The following is a 12,927-nucleotide window of genomic DNA, read 5'->3' on the forward strand; positions in this document are numbered from 1 at the left end:
AATACAGCAGTACCTCGCGAAACAAAAGTGCAACATTATAAACATCGCAGACACGAGTTTTGAATATTTATGTTGTTCTACTTCGCCGCAGAGTTTATGTGTTGTATGTGAAGCCGTTTCGCTTATCAAGAGACAATGGAAGTAGCGATAAAACATAAAATCGTTAATTAAGATCGACTAATGCAAATTAAGTATCAGAGCCTGTTTGTTCGGGTAGAATTAAGATTTATGATTTACCTGGAGTCGACACAAGTTTGTCGAGTTTGCATGCGATATGAGTATAAATTTTGCGCGATTCGATCGTTCCTCCTCAAGACGCTCGAAAATAGAAATATTCCGATTCACGCGGCTGAAACCTCAACCTGAATGCTCGCACGAGATACCGCTACAAGTTTCCGCACCCTCTATCCCTCGTATACGCAGCCGAGCGCTCGGAGATTGCATACGCGGGTGCATTTAAAACATTTTATCGGTCGAAGTGTGGAAATCTAAAGCGACCCTCTACGTATACGCGCGCGTGCATACACGCCCAGCTCGAGCACCACCCTGGCTCGGAGGAGGACGATGACGAGGGGTGGGATATGTGGAGAAGGGCGGTTATTAATGTAAGGGGTGGCTGAGCAGTAGTTATTTGGCCGTGGGTGGTCGCAACAAGAGGGAGAGAAAGAGAAAGAGAGAGAAAGCAAGAAAGAGAACCGCAGAGAGATAGACAGAAAGAGAAGACGAGGAAGGTCGAGAGATAGGCCGGCTAAAATCAATGCGAGTCCTTCTTTCGACGCTATTTACGGTTAAGAAACGCTCGGCAGGCTCGCGGCCGCGAGGCGACGCAACGGCGGAAATAAAAAGATAAGCGACGAGCCGGTGGAAAACCAGGTTAGCTCTGGATGATATTCTCGTCAAATCCGCGGCAGAGCGTTTGCTTTTATTATATAAATCGCTTGCTATCGAGTTGTGCGACGACTGCTGGCTCGAAGACGCGCAACGCGAATTTGTGTCGCGCGATTCGGGAAAAAGTTTAAGGGGACGCCTCGTTACATCGCGCGATAAAACAAGGATCCGTTTACTTTGTCGACGAGCTTCGTTCTTCCAATCAATTGTTATACTTAGAGTATCTCTTTTTGCTCCCGAGACCGATTCGATTAAATAGCTCGAATACCCGACGCGCGGGGCCGTCTCTTCTTCCTCTCATCTTTTTTTTTTTTTTGCCTCCTCCCCGCTACCTCGCCAAAGCAAACCTTCGTTAAGGTCAACGAGATTTTTCCAAAGGTTCTAGTAGTCGTGCGCGCTGCTGACCGTTCGCTCTTCTGCGAGGCTAATACCTTCCGAGTGACTACGCTCATCCCTTAATGAAATTCTTTCTACCCGGATGCGACCTATTGGCTTGCCTTTGCAGCCAGATCAAGTTTTCTCATTATTGCAAATCCTTCGTTGCCCTGGCCTGGTCGATGTTGTTTCAGCCTGCCTTCTTTGCGCGGATGTGCATCATTCTCTAAATATCGAAAGGGAGACTCTCGCGGATAACGGCGAAAGGGCGAACAGGACCGCGATACACGGCGCGCGCGGCACTCGTTCAATTCGTTCATTCGAAATCTACGAGCGGTAGAATTATTTTACTTGCGCATGTTGCATGCACAAAGCAATTTCGCACCGGCGCGCATTCAAGTTAGTCACAATCCGGGACGCATGATTGCCCGTACAGACAATAACTGCATATTAATTTATTGATTATTGGCTATAGCCCGGGCGATATAGTATTCATAGAATTTACTATAACAGCAATATATTCGTGCACTAATTTATTGACCAATAACTCGGTGCGATTCTATAACGACGACGAGCCCTGGGCAGCGCGAGAGATGTGGTGGGGCAACCGGAGGTTTAACGCGTATTATTCTGCATTAATTTATCGTGGGCGGTGCCGATTATGCGGCGGCTGATTTTAATTCAGCGTGTAATCGGGGGAAGAAACGTTTCTTCACACACACTTTCTCTCCTTCTCGACGATCGCGTTTCTTCCGATCAACAACAACGATTATATCTCTTAAGGTATATAATATAGCGCAAGAGATCACTCACCCGTATGCAGTCGTGTGTGTTGCTGCACGTGGCTAAGCTGCTTGAACCTGCGGTCACAGTAGCTGCACTTGTACGGCTTCTCGCCGGTGTGGACCCTGATGTGCTGCACTAGCTGGTGATTGCTGGAGAACGACTTGAGGCACTGCTGGCACTGGTGCGGTTTAACCTCGTTCCCGGCGATCATGCCACCCGGTCCGACGCCGACGCCGACACCGACGCCCAGACCGGCCAAGCCGCCGGCGACGCCGCCGCCGGGCCTTCCCGCCAGTGCACCCGCGCCCAGCTCCCTCGCGTGCATCTGCATCGCGCTCTTGTGCATGAAGATCTGCGAGAAGAACTGCCGAGGTTAGTTGGTACGCTGTACTTTTTGCCCGAGCAACGGGAGTGATGGCAGATCGACCCTGACCGCCTCGTTAATAGTCGATTGCCATCGTTGTAGTCATCGCCGAAAACTGAAGACGTCACCTCGCCTTTTTCGAGTTCGCAACAGTCGAACCACCACGTTTTATATCACGTTTCAATGTTATAACTGAACTAATGATTATTTAAGTGTAAAAATAAATATCGATTTGAGGGTAAGTAAGACGAGATGACCTCAAGACGAAACATATCATGGAACTGAAATTCAATTTCAATGATGTGTGTAAATAGCGTACCGTTCTAGCTTGCTGTACAAAAAGAAATTTTGAAAAGTTTAAACAACCGTACTGTTAAAAAAAACTTTCAAAGATAAATATTTACTGATAAGAGACAGCAGCGCTCCATGATACGTTCCTCTTTCAGTTTCGGCTGGTCTGAAAACGCGAACAGTTCGTACGATCCTCGTGTATCCGTTGTTTTGTGTTGAATTGTTATCGGTAGATATGCTAAGATTAAAGCACAAACGTGCCATAAACCGAGAAGGCACGTGCTCAATCGTGAATATTGCGACGGTGTATCGTCAAAGTCGTGTGGTAGGTAGTGGGTGGTTGAACTCGACGGTTAGAAGTTATCAAGGTCGTGATACTGCGAAGCAGAAAGCCAATGTTTATAATTGCGCAGCGGAAGTGCGGTGCAACTCGACCCAACGACCGATACTACGCGGTTAGCTCGCGCTGGATCGCACCCGATTTCATTAAATCATTAAAGCGCACTTGCTTGTTTTACGAAGACCATGTCATTTGACAAATTTAATAACACATTGTTGTAAGTTTCGATTTACGTCTATGTTTGTTTGGAGCTGCTGCTATACATAGTATTTTTAAAATATTCCGTCAACTGTAAACCATCACTATACACTCAGATCAGCTATGTGCTTACGATTTATCAACTTTGCTTCCATCGATCCCGACACAAAGATGACAAATTCTCGTGTTACATTGATCGAACAAAATTCGCGCTCTTCGCGAAGCAAATACAAAAACAACTCAATCGCTATACTACCGCGTTTCTTCCTCGCCGCGAGGAAGAACCGAAACTGATAGAAAACGACGGATCAGGTCGCAGCGTAGCCCGGCCCGGAGAAACGTTCAATTTCGGGTTCTGCTTGCACGGAGAACAGGTGTTGCGCCACTACCGCGGGTGTGGGTGTGGGTGAACGAACGAAAGGGTTAACGTTAAGGTACACTGTACAGTCCGTGGCAAGAGTGATCGGGCGAACGGAATTCGCAAAGAAAACTTGGCGGAATTAAAGGCAGGAGGGAGAGAGAGGGAGCGAAAAGACGGCGCGGAGGATTTTATTAAAATATGTTAAAACTGTAATTAAAATCGAAAAATCTCGTGAGAAGTTTTAAGAATCTTAGGTCACCCCTTTCGCGACTAGAGGAGCGCACCGGCCATCGCGAGCGAGAGAGAAGGGGGCGAGACAGAGAGAATTGAAATTGTCACCGGGGGTTCTCAAGTTTCCGCGAGTTCAACCCTTTCCTCTACTTCCCTCTCCCATTCCCGTTCGACGTGATTGCGGATACTTGACGGGACGACGACGATCTCGGGCTGGGCATCCCTGGACTTTTTAATCCCCGTGGGAGAGGGAGAGCTGCCCGACGCAATTTTATCCCGCGCGACTTTTTCCTCGCCTTTTTCTATCTCCGCGTCCGGACACGCTCGGGCCGGCTGTTGTTCGTCGTCGATTTGAATGAAATTGCTCCTGTTTTACGGGTACTTTTGCGCGAGGGGGAAGTTACGAACGATGATGCCTCGTTTAATCGATGTACGCGTATGTACGCACGACCGGTGCGACCTGACGAACACATGTCTCAGTTGCAGAACTGAAGTTTATTTAAAAAATTCTTAATTTACGGAGACATAAATATGGGGAGAAAATAATTAAGTAATCACGTCAAATATATAGTCGCTTTAACTTTGATGCAGAAACAAGCTAAAAAATATAATAGAATATTTCTTGGGTATGTATCTCGTGTTGCTTGTTTAAAAATGCTCGTAATTGCTTGCCAACACTGGTTTTCCCTTTCTAAATCCTTTGCCCCTCGCGAATGGACTTTCACGTTGATTAACCAGGGTCGGGAATGACAGAAGGGTTCGTGAGAAACGATTTGACGCCGAGGCGAAGTCGCGAATTTTTAACGATTGTCTCGAGCGGTCCATCGAGATTTCTCACAAGAAAAAAAGTTTTGCCAGTCTTGATGTACTAAGAAATAAGTATTCTTAGCAATTAAACGCTAGTTTTATTAGTTTTGAAGTGTTATCGAAGATCGTATGCATACATATATGTTGGTCTCTTAGGACTTCAGGAGTATCGACATACGAGCAATGGCGGCTATTATTCTCCGTGGAAGTTTTTCGACCGAGTTCGGCGAGAACGGGCGCGCCTTTCTTAAATTTCAAGACTACGCGGTCGTTAATCAAATTTTTATCTCCTGGCAGACGGAAAATTGCGTTGCCCGACGCCCGACCATACTGGCGGTTTGAATCTTTTTTTCTGATTTATCGCTGTCGCCAGCCGCGGGAAAAAAAAAGAAAGTCGCGGTCGCGCCGGGGCCCGGGACGAGAAATGGCAAGAAGGAAGGAAAGAAAACGGAAAGAGTTGGCCCGCGAGCCGTCGGCTTAATGTCTTTAATAATGGAAAAATATATCAAATGACACCAACTGTATTTTCTCGAGAGAGAGAGAGTATCTCCCGTACCGTTCTTATTCCTCGCAATTTCGCGATATTCTAATTTTTATGTCTGTCCCCCCTGTGTGTCTGCCATTTTTTATTAACTCTCGGATCGCTCATTAAGTCCACGTTTTCCTTCTCTAATGTAGTCGATTCCAGAAGCGTCTACTCTTGTAAGAAGAGTAGCGAATATTTTCAGTCCACGTGACTTATTAATGCGTGATAAATGCCAGGCTTCTATCTTATTTTGTAGCTGTTTTATTTCGACACGAAGTCATCTTCGGTGCACAGTCGCGTCTGACTCCTCCGCGGCGACTCCGGCTTTGAAAAATGCACGACCCCGTTTCCCCGCTATTCGAATCGCGACGGATGGGTTCCGTTCCTTTACGTTCTCTCACTCCTTGATGCTGACGCTCGAAGGGATCGTTAGCATTTCAGGAGGAGCCGACGCATAAGCAACCCTTCCTCTTTTATTTCTTTTTTTCTTTCGCTACCTTTTCTCCTTCCCTCTCCCGCCGTGAATTACGTTCGTGAGTAACGTCGGACCACTCAAAGTGGGCTACTTTATACACTTGGAATACAAAGCAAAGGTCTCACCTGCTGACCATATGCCTTCTCTCCACGCGCGCGCACACGCGTATATACGCGCGTACCCTTCGTCCACCCACGCACGTCGGCCACGCAGCGGCTCACATATGGTATATTCCTTGTCCGTGTATGCGCGTGTGTGCGTATGTACGATACGCGAGCGCATACGTGTTACGGCGACAACGTCCAATCTAACCTAGCATGACCTGACTCATTCGCGGACCTACCTACCTACCTACCTATCTATCTATCTATCTGTCTTAACTTTGGATAGTATGTATACAGTAATATAAAGAAAAAGAGAAAGGAAAAAAGAGAGAGAGACGGAACGCCACCCCAACTCTCCCTATAATTGTCGACTGTAATCCGCCAGAATCGTTGCGCGTTAATCCTCTGCGAGTATGTTTCCGGTCGGCGCGAACGATTCAGCTCGCCGATCAGCTGCGTAAAAAGGACAAGCCGGTGATTTGATTTCTTTGGAATTGATCCTCCTGCGCATCTTGTGTCGCTACCTTGCTTCTTCGCATCTGCCTAATGATTGAGTCAAATGCGGAAATATTCTAAGTGCAGCTCGATGCGATATAATATCTCTCTGCATAAATCGTTTGAATTAAAATAGAAAGTATATGTACGAAATATTGTCAGTTTTTTCAATCAAGTGAAAAAGAAAACAGGAAAAATACCATCGGTTTCACATTTAAATAAATTTCTGCATATTTAAAAAAAAAATCAAATCAAATCTTTTCGTCAGAAGTCGAGATTTCGGGTGTAAAGATGCTATTTTTTGTTTCCGTCTACGGTAGGCAAAATCGGGCTTCCTGTTTTGTCGATAGGATCAAATAACACGATGCGGCACGTCGAAATGAAGGACGCTGAAAGGTGGTCGTTATCCTGCGGCTTGTGTGAGGTGGGCGAATGAAAAAAAAAAATATCAGGCAGGCCGCGAGATCGCGCGATAGCGGACTATCGATCGTATTAACGTGCGTCGGCGGACAGCCAGTCAAGGCCCAATGTCAAGAAGATTGCCAAGCGAACATCGATGATCGAGCGAAAATCTATCAAACGATCAGCCTTGCGGTCTCTATCGTCTTGACGTCGTCGTCGGTAATGCTATATATTCGGCTCGGCTTGAATTACTCGCGACACGATAGACTTGCAAAATGTTCGCAAATCCCGCTATTCTTTCGTAGAACTAATTGAGAACAGCGACACGACGGAAAATGCAATGTCCACTTCCTCGACTTGTGTGCGAAAAAACAATCTCGATTCGAAAGTTTTACGACGCGTTTCACGTTAACTTTCACGAGCAGGATTAAATATTCAACGGTCATTTTTAGCGCGGCATCTCCGGCGTTAATGATTAAACGCGAGTCGATAATTTCGAGACCATTTCCGTAACACTCGCTGCTTCATGCGATTTTAACGCGACGCGTGAATCCCAAAGACGCGAGGGATCGATCGATCGAAGATCGTACGTAGGTACGCGGCGGCAACGACAAGTCGTAGTTTCGATCGCACGACGATTACCAGGTGAACACACTCCGTAGTTAACTGCGGGTAAAGACACTCTGGCGGGTATAACCATAATTCGAATCACGTGGGTAATTTAATAAGCGGTCATCACAAGTAGCGGTTTCCACCTCGTGATTAATCGTCGGATTGAACGAATGAGCGAAGTACGTCTAAAGACAGTTATATACGTTCGCATATCGTGTATACAATCGTCTCCTACAACTTGTAAACGAGATGCTAATTTTTCGTAAACTCGGCTCTTTATCTGCGATTTCTCATAAACTTTTTCTCGGTAAATATATTATTTTTGGCATCGCGCGTTATTATAATTAATTATTCATAAACACACTGTTTAAGAAAATATAAAAAAAAGTAATTAAAAGTAGTTTTTAACATTTTCCAGCTGTTGATCTTATTTGAAATATTCTCAAAGATGCCAGTCAGCACACGTGACAAACGCAGCTCCCCGAGAGCGAGTGAACTTTTTCCACTGCCTCACACACGTGATCGCTTACGTCTAGCGCGTATTTTCGATTCTCGTATCAGCTGCCGTTGGAATATATTCATCAATAATTACCTGGGACGGCAAGTGATGAGGAGGATGCTGATACGCCGGCGGTACGTACGGCGGGTGACTCGGCGGATGGTTGTGGGGGTGAGGTCGGGGATGGTTTTGATGCTGGGCTTGCGGCGGGAGCGGTTGGGGCGCGGGGGGCGGCGTCCAAGGCCCGTGGTTCGGCCCGTGGCTTTCATTGGTGCCATACATCTTCAAGGAAGAATCTCGAGCACGCAACCTGAAGAGTCCCACCCGCCCCGATTCATGCGCGATGACACGAAAGGCCCCGGCTGCACTGCCGGCATGATTCGATATCTCTCGATATCGGAATTTAAAGTCACCCAAGAAAGAGTCTTTTCGTTCGACGATTTTTTTGGAAAAAGTATTTTTGCCGTATATATCCGTCACATGTAAACTTCGCGATTAATACGCGCATACGCAGCAGGACGAGTTTCCTTCAATTGTTCAATTGTTATTATTACAAGAAAGTTCACAAAAGCTAGTTTTTTATAGGGTTGAAATCGGGGAGACGTGTCGGCCTCGCCGGAGGAAGAATTTACGACTAGAATGGATCTTGGTCGAGCCGGCGACCGTAGGTAGGATCTACGGTGTTTGGTCCTTGACTAGCTGAACACAGATTGTTGACCGTTATGCTCGCGTAATATCCGCCCGTAGCAAACGTTGCAATGCGTTGCGGGTTGGCACTTGAATCGCCATTGCGATTCCCGATCAATCTCGCTCGCCGATCTTTTTCCCAGAACGATTCTTCGTTGTGCGCGCGGTTTCACGTTTCATCGGGCGAAGTCTCAATGCGTCCAGGGGTTTTACGTAATTGAAAACGGGGAAATCGCAGCGTGAAGAAACGAAAGCGGTTGCCTTCGGATGCGTTTACGGAACCCCATGATATCTCGCGCTCCCCCCGTTCCGTTACGACGCGTGCGGGAGATATCGCTCGTCGCGCGTCTTCGCGATTACTTTTCCGATTTGCCAATTAATCCTCGTATGCTCCATGAATGTTGCGTGCGGCGAAAAACGATCGTCGAATCTCTCGTTACAAGGAAAACCTATGGGCTCGTGACTTCATCCCGATCGACCCGACGCTCGTCCGATCGTCATCCTTTGCGCAACGGTAAACCGTTAAAGAACGATTGCGTAAACGCGCATTACGACCTTGCACTCCGCGAACGAAGTCCTTGACGCCGAAAGCAATCGGCGGCTTCGCAGATAATCTCTCCTCTCGTTGATTCTCTCAGCACACTTTTATCCGGAACCTTGCAACTTATCTTTCTTGAATCGAGGAATCTTGAGTTTCTTTGTTGCTGTTTTCCGATTATTGAATTACGCACGGTATTAATGGACCAACCGATACTTCTCAACATTCTACAGCATGACCGATCAAGCGTGCATGTTGCAAGTTTCTCCACGTTACGAAGGCAACATCGTACTACTTTCGTTCGCCGCGCTCGGAATCGGGTGTTGCGTGCGCGCGCGGACGGCGGCGACGGCTGACCGGGGTATCACCGCGGCGCGGGGAACGGGAACTCGCGCGACCGAATCTTCGCGCGGAGACGGTTCACAACAGCCGTGAGAAAACTGTAACTTTTTCCGGACGGGAAGAGTTTTTCTATGTACACCAGGGGGGTGGTAAGGGTCCGCGCACGGGAAAATCGGGATGCAAGAAGCGCGGACCGCAGCGCCGTGCGCGAGCGTGCGGCGTCTCTCGCAAACTAAACCGATTCAAAGGGGGGGACATGGCGATTTCTTGAGTCTCGCTCCGTCTGTGCGTGCGTGCGCTAAACGGGGGACAGAGGGAAAAAAATTACGGCGCGAGCGCGCGCGCGGTGGAAAGGCGCGCGTTGATAAGGCGACCGCCGGCAGAAACGAAAAATCCGTTCTCGGTTACTCCGCGAGAGAGATATCGATTGAAATAACGCGATTCCGGGGAAGGCAGACCCGCCAATCGGCACCGGCGACACGGCGGAAGCGGCCAATCGCGCCCGCGTCGGGCCTTTACGCGCCGCGCGCGAGCTATCTCTCCTCTTTCACGCAACCCCCCTTCGCTAGCACTGGCCCCTCTGCTCTGCCCCCGGTCTGCAGGCCTGCTTGACTACGGACTTCTCGTCATACGCGTCCTTCTCCTCGCTTCTTGCCTCCTGAGCCTTGTCCTCGTGCCCGCTTCTACTTCACCGCGGCCGTTACTTCTCTTCCTCCACCCTCGACCGGCTCGCGCGCGCGTGACCAGAGAGAGGAGAGTGAGAGAGAAAGGCGCCGTGTATCACGAAGTGCGGCGGAACGAGACGAAGATAATCCGGCCGATTCAGGAAGTATTGCGCGCCGATCGAGGTGTCATCCTCGACCCGATGGATTTTTCCACTCGTCGACATCGGCATTTTTCTTTCATCTTCATCGCGAGCGATGATGATCCTTCTCTGCCACCATGACCCTTTTGCGCTCTTTTCTTTCGCCATCCGTGTGTTTCTCATCTAGAGACTCTCTTGCGCGCGACAAGAAAGTCGTATTCGGAGGGTGGGACCGCGCGTCGCAATCGAGTTGCAGATGCGGAAATTACCGTTGTGAATCACGTGGAAGCGCGGGTGATTCGAGGCTGCGTCTTCGCGGAACCATCGCTAACCTTTGCATATTCGATATGTGAAAGGGATTTCAAGGCGGAAGGATTCTCGGTGGCTTAACATGTACATGTGTGCGCATCTCACGCGGTTATAATATATTCCATTATATATTATAACGTGTATTAATACAGATATTGATTATCCGATTACGGCTAATTTCCGAGTGGAAAGCCCCGTATTACGCTTTAATTAATTGCGAATCGCGCCGAATAATTTTGGACTAATTTAAGGACTCCGTGCCACCGGCCTCTTTTGGATAAGCTCCACGGCTCAAGTGAGCCATTCAATTCCTGGCACCTTACCAATCATTTCTCCGCTTGTGCATGATGCACACATATATCTAATGAAAACGTACCGAGAGATAACGAACTGGTCGATATCGAAGTAAAAAATTACACAAGGATACAGGAAAGCGCGCGACCTATGTCGATCGATTTCGCTAAGCCAGGAGGATGTATCGTGCATCGTAATTCGTTAATAGCGCTCTCGATAATAACAGTTTCCGTCTGATCTCACAAATTGTATCTCTTACGAGAGAGAAATATTCGCTGTGATTACAAGTAATTCAAATGCTCGACCTCGCGTTGTTATTAATTGTTGTTTCGCCTCGAATTCAAGTTTTGCACACAATCTTTCCGTGACTTCGAGAAATTTAATTGATTCAATCAATTAATTTCCAATCTTATCGATTATTCACATTTCTAACATCATTTCGTTGTATGTACATATGTCCACTAATCAAGGCGATTGAAAGCTCTCTCGGTTTCCACCGGATTTCTTTCATCTCGCTCTCTCTCGCCATGTTCCTTCGCCTGCCTTTGGCGATTTATTTTGGGCGTGGAGTCGCGAAGGTTAACAGCGTAGAAAAGTGCGTGCTAAAAGCGCGTCCGCTTAGAGAAAGAGAGAGAAAAAAACAGGGCGGAGTCTGCGGTGGAGGAGACTCTTCGCCTATCCATCATGGCTGCTTTATCAGTGTGACGTCGCGATAAGACGCTCGCCGCCGCGCGAACGCGCGCGACTGTGTGTCCGTGAGAATCCTCAATAGGACCGGAAGAACCGAACGCGCGCGACAAGATCATCGTGGCTCTTTCTTCCGATCGTGATATTTTTTTTCGTTCCCTTCTTCTTTCGAGAAATAGATGCGAGAGGGATTTCAAAAGTCCCGAAAGTTGGTTCCCAGACAGAAACTTTCAATCGGATTATTCGCATCGGCGAGATCTCCGTTCTGCTGGATGAAGGTCGACTTAGCGGATAAAAAAAAAAAAAAAAAAAAAAAAAAAAAAAAATTGAAAAATCCGGCGGCCCGTGAGAATACTGTAAAAACTGACTGGAATTATTTTCATCGAAACGCCGATTAAAATATAAATTGTTTTAATAAATATATTATAAATTCGTTTTTATTTTATTTATGTAAAATATACACTCCAAAAAATAGTTTCTTTATATTGTATTTCGTTGTAATTCATAATTCGATATTTGAAATTTAATGTTGCTTTGAACTTTTTAACTCTCATTATATTATTAATATGTTTACCATTGCGTTATTCAATATTTTATCTCTTTTAATATATAAATATTCACGTGTATATTACGTATATATTTTATAAATATATCCGTATATGAATCTTATATAATGTTCTACAAATACAACATATCCACTCGGTTATCTGTCGGTCGTAGGCGAAAGTAGTTCTGATATCCTAATCAAGGTATCGATATGATTCGGGACGTACATACCTCGTAATAAAGTCGTTAAACGACGCCGTCGTTTGTGGAGACCGCGAAAGAGATAAAGAGAAGTGGCAAAGACCATAAGCGAGCTCAGCGCGTGTCAAGAGTAGAGCCGCGGAGAAAGTGTATCGGGAGAGATATCGAGTATACAGGACTCGCAACAATGCGAGATTACGTATAATGCATATTCGAGTTTTACGCGTGACAGTAAAGTACGACGTAAAAATGAGTCGTGCGTGATTTTTATCGCGATCTTTCTCGCGCCTCGATCGTTTCCGATACGGAACGCGCGTAAGAAGAAAGAACCGGCTAAGTAGATCAAGACGTATCAATTAAAGCTCTGTACTCTCTTCCGTCAGTGGAAATACCGGTTGAATTGCGAGCTTCGGTCGATCCGAAGAACGCGATTCGGAAAGTAGATATATTTTGCGTCGCTAATGTCTCCGCCGGATTATACGCCACTAATGACTTTCAAATTATAGATTATTGGACATATTAAATAAATGAATTATCGATAGTCCTTGTCGACGAGGAATCGAGCGCGAGAGGAAAGGATGCGATTTGACGGTACGTATCGGACGGATAAGTCGCGTGTTCGCACGCGGATATTATTACTTATCGAAATATCGCGGCGGTCGCTCGCGTTCTAATTTAAGAGCGACTTAGACAGCGCGCGGTTGTGTACGTAACGTACGTATATGCACGCGATCGATCGCGCGTTACGTGTATCGCGGTATATA

General features: G+C 46.9%; 1 protein-coding gene across 4 annotated transcripts in view; it reads right to left on the reverse strand.

Moving 5' to 3' along the window:
• The window catches only part of LOC109853565 (zinc finger protein squeeze-like), a 75,482-nt gene that overhangs the window by 42,381 nt on the left and 20,174 nt on the right, over nucleotides 1-12,927 (reverse strand). For all 4 annotated transcript variants that reach the window (XM_020425796.1, XM_020425795.1, XM_020425794.1 and 1 more), the window contains exon 3: nucleotides 2,077-2,401. In XM_020425796.1, the coding sequence (XP_020281385.1) occupies nucleotides 2,077-2,401 (325 nt within the window). The remainder of the gene's footprint in view (nucleotides 1-2,076; nucleotides 2,402-12,927) is intronic.

This window comes from Pseudomyrmex gracilis, unplaced genomic scaffold (assembly GCF_002006095.1).
Source record: "Pseudomyrmex gracilis isolate BER0280 unplaced genomic scaffold, ASM200609v1 scaffold_50, whole genome shotgun sequence".
Lineage (NCBI taxonomy): Eukaryota > Metazoa > Arthropoda > Insecta > Hymenoptera > Formicidae > Pseudomyrmex > Pseudomyrmex gracilis.